This window comes from Engraulis encrasicolus, chromosome 12 (genome assembly GCF_034702125.1).
Source record: "Engraulis encrasicolus isolate BLACKSEA-1 chromosome 12, IST_EnEncr_1.0, whole genome shotgun sequence".
Taxonomy (NCBI): Eukaryota; Metazoa; Chordata; class Actinopteri; order Clupeiformes; family Engraulidae; genus Engraulis; species Engraulis encrasicolus.
Window position 1 is genome coordinate 24,107,276 of NC_085868.1, and position 7,500 is coordinate 24,114,775.

Consider the following 7,500-nt stretch of genomic DNA (forward strand, 5'->3'; position numbering starts at 1 on the left):
TAGCGCATTTCATACATGAATGCAATTCAATGTGTATTACAGTAAAGTAAGATTTAAAAAATGATGTAAAATAAAATAAAAATAAAAGCACAAGGCATGGCAGGTGAAAACAGAACAAAAAGTAAAGATAAAAGCAAGAAATACGAAAAGAACAATACATAAAAACATTTTGATCTCTAAGAGAAGGCATCAGAGAAAAGCTTTGTCTAAAGTCTGGTCTTGAAACTGTCAACAGTAGGGGCGCTTTTCACTTCCTCTGGAAGCTGATTTCCAAAGCTTTGAAGCATAGAAGCTAAAAGGCTACTGGATTTCCTGTTTGGGCTTAAGAATGATTCCCTGCTCATTCCAATGAGCTTTGTCAGTTCTGAAATGATTTCAGTGTTTTCAGGAAGTATCCTAGTTGCTTATAGCTAAACTCTTTGTAGATTATTTGTCAGTAGTTTATACATTGATGGTCCTCCGAGTGACTTCTTTTGTTAAAGAGCAAGCTGATTTGACATTCTTTTTTCCCCCGGGTAGGTGGGTTTTGTAAAGCCTGGATGTGGACAGGACAACATCTGCCAGAGTAAACTTGACGTAAAGTATGAGTTCTGCTCACGAATTGGAAACTCAGACAACTTCAAACCCCTTGGCAAGTGAGTATCTGTGTGCCATACACACATTACATATTACAACTACACATTTTAAGGAATGTAAAATATGATCATTGCAAAGAAGCACAACCACCTTCTCCACAAACATACTACACAGTAGCTGCATCATCCTACTTTATGACGTTCCAAAGTTCATTGTGTGGGGAAGAATATCTTTCTTCATGGTGGTCTTGATCATTCACCCCAAGTGGCCACACCTACAGCTTCTCTCCAAACATACAGCAAGGGATGTAATCATGTAATGGGCTGTTAGAACACTCCGCCTCGTCCATTATTTCCCTTGATATTTGGACACCTCGTCGGCCGCTATTCCATACGTATTGTGTCTGCAGGTAATGTAATGCAATGGTGCGTATTGTGTTTATGTTTGCGAAGGCGCAATGGTGTGCAGCTGATTCCACTGCGGGACCAGAAGGACATCGCTCTGAAGGTGACAGTGACAAACAGTGGGGACGATGCGTACGAGGCAGCCCTGGTGGCCTCCTTCCCAAACACCCTCTCCTACTCGACAACACGCCCCATAGGCGCCGTGAGTCACACATTCTATGCTAACGTTATGTTGTGGCACATTTCAATGCTACGAGTTATCTTGTGTGTCACACATTCAATGCTACAGTCAATGCCTATTTTGTTTCACACATTCAAGGCTGTCAGTTATTTCATGTCACACATTCAATGCTATTATGTATTTATGTCACGCATTCAATGCTACTAGTTATTTTGTCTCAAATTCATTGTTACAATTTATTTTCACACATTCAATGCCTATTTTGTGTCACACATTCAATGCTACTAATTATATCGTCCCATACATTCAATGCTACTATCAAATGATTAATGCTAAATTCAGTGTTATTTTTTGTGACAAATTCGATGCTACTAGTTATTTTGTGTTAGTGAGATATACATCTGCCATTTTGTGGCTGGTTTAGTGGAATTTGAAAGATTGGAAGGTTAACTGATGAACAGATACAGTACCCAGATGGGCAGTCAGTCAGTCAGACAGAAAGAAAGACACACCCGCACACACATACGCATGCAGGCTCATTGCAACACCCGGCCCAACAACCTCTGGGGCAAGTTAAGCTTTTATTTCTGTTTGTTCATTCTTTCAGGTGATCTGTGGTGCCAATCAGAATGGCTCTCAGGCTGAGTGTGAACTGGGTAACCCTTTTAAGACCAACTCAGTGGTAAGCTATAGATGCCGAGCCATTGAAGAGATTTTTTTCTGAAATGCTACTCCATGTTAGCCTGATAAACCAGACTAAATGTGGATGTCTAATTTAGTCTGGCCTCGATGCATAATACATCCGAAGATTGTTGATGAGAACAACCTTCCCTCAAAACCCTGCCCGCTTTGATTCAAAACACATCTTTGCGTTGTAATTCGTTTGCCAGATTCATGGCATTCTGGCTTCATTGAATCATTATGCGATGCCAGACCCACCCGTAGACAAAACATTTTGTCGTCCAGCGGGTGGCGCTGGTTCACCAGGCTAACTCCATGTCCCTTTTCTAAAGCATTTTGAAAAAAAGATGTATTTTTTATTGTGCATCTCAGTAAGATCAATGTGTTGTTGCTTTGAATTGGGCAAGGAAAGTCAGACAATAAAGAATATCAATATAATACATTAGTGGTGTCAACAATAATCGATTCGGCGATGCAATGCAATGCGGGGCATGGACAATTCAATTCAATGCGGCAAGTTCCAGAATCGATGCGGCAAATTTTTAAAGTCTCAATTACTTCTGTTGATATTTCAGGAGTAAATGAATGTTAAATTAAATAAAAGCACTTCAAGGCATTGAAAACTGCAAGACTGATACAGAAAACAGCCAATAAAATGTTGCTCAGTATCTGACTACTTGTATTGCCTCATCATGACTGATGAAACATTTGCTTTGCTTTCAGTAGAAATGTAATGCACTGCAATGCATTGTAGAATTGAATCGAATCGAATCTAATTGAATCGCTACCTCCCGAATCGTAATCTAATCGAATCGTGAGGGCAGTACCAATGCACACCACTATAATGCATTTATAAAGGTTTAATTGCCCTGACATTACCTTAAAATGCCTTTTATAGCGTTTTGGAAAAGAGCTCCTCACTTCTAGAATCACCTCTTCCATCCCCATACTCGTTGATAAAATATGTCAATTACATTTGTAATAGTCATTCTTACTGGTAATTGAAGACTATTCTCAGGTCGAGAGGTTTAAAAGCTCTTTTATTTGGTACACGAGGAAGTGCAAAATAGTACAAATCCCTTTTTAGAAAAAGATTTGAAATGATGTTCAGGTGAATGTCTGAAATATCACAGAATTCCAGCTAAAGCTGTTCCAGAGAGGGAAAGCCAGAGAATTTGATATTTAGGCCTATTTTGTGCACAGTCAGGGATTAACAGGGACTATTTTGCGGTTCAATAGCTCAAAGATTGATTTAAAATCTTCTCCCCTCTGCCCGCAGAAAGAGTTCTACATCGTCATGAGCACCGGTGGTATCTCCGCTAACACCACGGAGGTAGAAATCGACCTGCAGCTCAAGACGTATGTACCCCAAAAATTACACACCTACAGTAAAATACTAAAAACATCCAAAAAGATGCAAAATCCCCCAAAATTGTGTCTTGGTTGTTTCCAGGCAGGTTCACAACTTGTATAAAAGAACAGAGGGTGACTGTACAGCACTATTTTTTCATTGACCATCGTGTGTCATATAGTTTGCTTACTTCTTCAGGTCTTTTCTTATATTACTGTGAATCAAAGTAGCTCAATCTGTGCATTTGCCTTTGTCTTTTTTCTTTCGTTCTTTCTTTCTTTCTTTCTTTCTTTCTTTCTTTCTTTCTTTCTTTCTTTCTTTCTTTCTTTCTTTCTGCCATACATAGGACAAGTCAGCAGGAGGCAACATCAGTGAAGGCCAGGGCCGAAGTTACAGTGGAGTTGCAGCTCTCCGTCATTGGGTAAGACCCTAGTAGATCCTCTTGTTTTGGATACTGCATATTTCAACAATTTTCCATACGCAAGAGTTGTTTTGGATATATTTCAAGCTTGATACATAAGAGTTGTTTGGACATACATAATGAATTTCTGTCTGTTCGAGACTTCTGATAACCTCTGATTGACTTAAATGACTTCTGTGACTATCGCTAATGATGCTAATGTTAATGCTAATGCTAACGGCTCATTCCTCATCCTTGTAGCGTGGCGAGACCATCCCAGGTCTACTACAGCGGAGGAAAGAGTGAGAGCGACGTGAAAACGGAGAGTGAGATTGGCTCCCTGGTGGAATACGAATTCAGGGTAAAGTATCTGGCATGTTTTGCGATATCTTGGTCTGATTCAGTATTTTTGTCCTGTCTCTCCTCCACTGTCCTTTCAAAATAAAGGCCTAAAAACCCTAAAAATATATATATTAAAAAACCTCTCCCTTCTTCTGTGTACCCTGTTAGATCATCAACCTGGGCAAACCTCTGGAGTCGTACGGCATGGCGGCTCTAACCATCCACTGGCCGGCAGAGACCCACAACGGGAAGCACCTGCTCTATGCCATGAGCATCACCTCCTCACTGGAGGGACAGACCTGCACCCACACGGGCGCCATCAACCCAGTGGCCAGGATAAAGGAGGTGAGAAACACACCTGAAGACCACACAGGCATCGTACAGACTCCACACACACAGGCATCATACAGACTCCACACACACAGGCATCATACAGACCTGGCACATGGGCACCATCATCCCAGTGGCCAGGATAAAGGAGGTGATATACCGGTACACACCTGCCCCCACACAGGCATACAGACTCCACACACACAGGCATCATACAGACTCCACACACACAGGCATCATACAGACCTGCACCCACATGGGTGCAATCAACCCAGTGGCCAGGATAAAGGAGGTGATATACACACAGGATAGATATGGCTGAAGGCCCCACCTGCCAGGGGGGCCCTGATTGGCCAAAGAAAAATTGCAGAATTGTGACAAGATGCAATATAGAAAAATTCATCTGTGGTGTTGAGTGCAGTGTTGAATCTATTTTAATTCTCCCCTCAATAGTTGGTAGACATTTCATCATTGATTCTAAGCTTGTTATTATAACACTGTCTATAGAAATTTGTCACAAAATGTTCCTTCCTTCCTTAGGATTTATTAGAATGAATTCTAATGCTGTAATTTCGTGTCCTGATTTTTTGTCTTTGCATTGGTGCTCTTTTCCAGGAGCCCTCAGCCAGGGTGAAGCGTGAGGTTGCCAGCGCGAGAACCGCAGAAGAAGGCACCATCTCGGCCCGGACAGACCGCAAAAATGACACTCTGGTGAGAATCGCAACATCTGCTGTCCAGTCCTCACATGATCTATGTATGCACAGCGACATTAAAACACATACTTAAGACCTTACTCAAGGCTGATACACGTTGGTGATTTTTAATGCGATTTACCAACAAATGGGGACTTTTTTACTTTTTAAATCTACTGGGTCAAGGATCTTTTTTTCCTTCCGTTTTGTTGAGCATTGCATCTTCCAAAAGCCGCAGTTGATTTTCAGGGATACTAGTAGCGCTCTAACCTGGTTCTCACACAGATGGAGCTCACAAAGTTTAACGAAGATGCACAAAGCACGAAGGGTCTGCGTGAGAGCCAGGCTAGTAGCTCTCCAGCTGCTCTTCATTTCATACTTCAAAATTTTTGGATTTAACTCAGCCATGAGTGAATCAGAAATATCGACTCATTCACTCACTACAGAGTACACTCTGGATTTAGGGAACAAACAATGCAAGTACCACGTGTGTGTCTGTGAGTGTGTCTGGGTGTGTGTGTGTGTGTGTGCGCGTTGTGTCTTAATTCATGTCATAATCACTCTGGACACGGGTTATGTGCCAGTAGCTTGTGTATTACATCATAATAATATTTACCAATGGCTATGTATTTCTCACACTTGTCCTCAGTGGTGTGGCCATGGCGCCCGGTGCAAGGACATCAGGTGCCCCCTAGTGGGCATGAAGAGCGACGCAGACATCAGGCTGAAGGCACGACTGTGGAACCTCACCTTCTCAGAGGTGATACAAGAGAGACAATAACATTATAAGACTACTGTGACTGAGTGATGGAGTCATGGATTGGTCACTTAGATAGATAGATGGATAGGTGAATAGATAGATAGATAGATAGATAGATAGATAGATAGATAGATAGATAGATAGATAGATAGATAGATAGATAGATAGATAGATAGATAGACAGACAGACAGACAGACAGACAGACAGACAGACAGACAGACACACAGACAGACACACAGACAGACACACACACAGACACACACACACACACACACACACACACACACACACACACACACACACACACACACACACACCACACATCTTTTGCCATATCTTTTCTGAACCATCGCATATGGATGATAGACCTTCTCATCAAAACCAACAAGAAATGAATGTAATGAGCTTAAAATTAGTAAGGAGCATATACAAAACGTACATTGTTCAAACTGATATGTGTGCTGTTCTCGCGTTTAGGACTATAAAGATTTGAACTACCTGACTGTCTTCGTGAAAGCGACTCTGACTCTGGATGTAAGGTCCTCAAACTTCCAACTGAAGAACCCAGAAACAACAGTAAGTCACAGCACTGTGTGTGTGTGTGTGTGTGTGTGTGTGTGTGTGTGTGTGTGTGTGTGTGTGTGTGTGTGTGTGTGTGTGTGTGTCTGTGTCTGTGTCTGTGTCTGTGTCTGTGTCTGTGAGAGAGGGAGTCTGATGGTGTTCCCCAAGTGTTGCATGGGCCATTGTAAATATTGTTAATGTGATGATGATGGTGATTATTATTATTATTATTATTATTATTATTATTATTATTATGATTATTAACTATTAATGATTATTACTTTGCAGGCAAGCCTAACGGTGCTTAATGTGCTCTGCATGGCCCATTATTATCAATGTTATGATGATGACAATGATAATGATGATGATGATGATGATGATGATGATTAGCTATTAATCAAGTAGTTATAAATGAATGGTGTTGTTGCAGGCGACTCTGACGGTGTTCCCTGAGCTCTGCATGGCCCATTGTTATCAATGTTATGATGATGACAATTAGCTATTAATCTATTATTAACTATTAATGAATGGTGTTGTTTGCAGGCAACTCTGACGGTGTTCCCTGAGCAGCGCATGGCCCAGTACAGTGTTATGATGATGACAATTAGCTATTAATCCATTATAATATTAACTATTAATGAATGGTGTTGTTTGCAGGCGACTCTGACGGTGTTCCCTGAGCGGCGCATGGCCCAGTACAGTGGGCTGCCGTGGTGGATCATCCTGGTGGCCATTCTGCTGGGGCTGCTGCTGCTGGCGCTGCTCATCTTCCTCCTCTGGAAGGTAGGCCTGGATACAGGGCACACACACAGGACATTTTAAGCCAGGCTCAAACTACACGACTCCCGATTGTGTGTCCGATTTTGACGTCGGGGTGCACCGCACATTAGTCGAGAAGAGAATCGCAACTGTCAATCTTATCCCTGCTCGCAACCACCGAGACAATGCCCAGCGTTCTATTTCCAGTCGCAAATATCAAACAGTTTGATTTCTACGATTTGCGATTGGCGACTCTTTGAGCTGGCAAAGTTCTTTCTTAGAATGTCGCACACAATGAGGAAATCTTTCTTTTCCTGGGTGGTAACGTAACGTCGTAACGGGGGTTTTCTGCCAAGAATCGGGCCGATAGTCGTGTAGTTTTAGCCAGGCTTTACAGTCTTAATTACACACTGACATACAGGACCTTTTACAACAGGGGTGGGGAACCTATCTCTCAAGGGG

At 42.0% G+C, this 7,500-nt stretch overlaps 1 protein-coding gene across 2 annotated transcripts in view; it reads left to right on the forward strand.

Moving 5' to 3' along the window:
• LOC134459452 (integrin alpha-6-like) overlaps positions 1 to 7,500 on the forward strand; it is a 50,331-nt gene that overhangs the window by 37,060 nt on the left and 5,771 nt on the right. For both annotated transcript variants that reach the window (XM_063211806.1, XM_063211807.1), the window contains exons 14-24: positions 520 to 635; positions 1,029 to 1,182; positions 1,769 to 1,843; positions 3,122 to 3,201; positions 3,540 to 3,614; positions 3,855 to 3,954; positions 4,104 to 4,280; positions 4,881 to 4,976; positions 5,607 to 5,717; positions 6,196 to 6,294; positions 6,937 to 7,062. In XM_063211806.1, the coding sequence (XP_063067876.1) occupies positions 520 to 635; positions 1,029 to 1,182; positions 1,769 to 1,843; positions 3,122 to 3,201; positions 3,540 to 3,614; positions 3,855 to 3,954; positions 4,104 to 4,280; positions 4,881 to 4,976; positions 5,607 to 5,717; positions 6,196 to 6,294; positions 6,937 to 7,062 (1,209 nt within the window). The remainder of the gene's footprint in view (positions 1 to 519; positions 636 to 1,028; positions 1,183 to 1,768; positions 1,844 to 3,121; positions 3,202 to 3,539; positions 3,615 to 3,854; positions 3,955 to 4,103; positions 4,281 to 4,880; positions 4,977 to 5,606; positions 5,718 to 6,195; positions 6,295 to 6,936; positions 7,063 to 7,500) is intronic.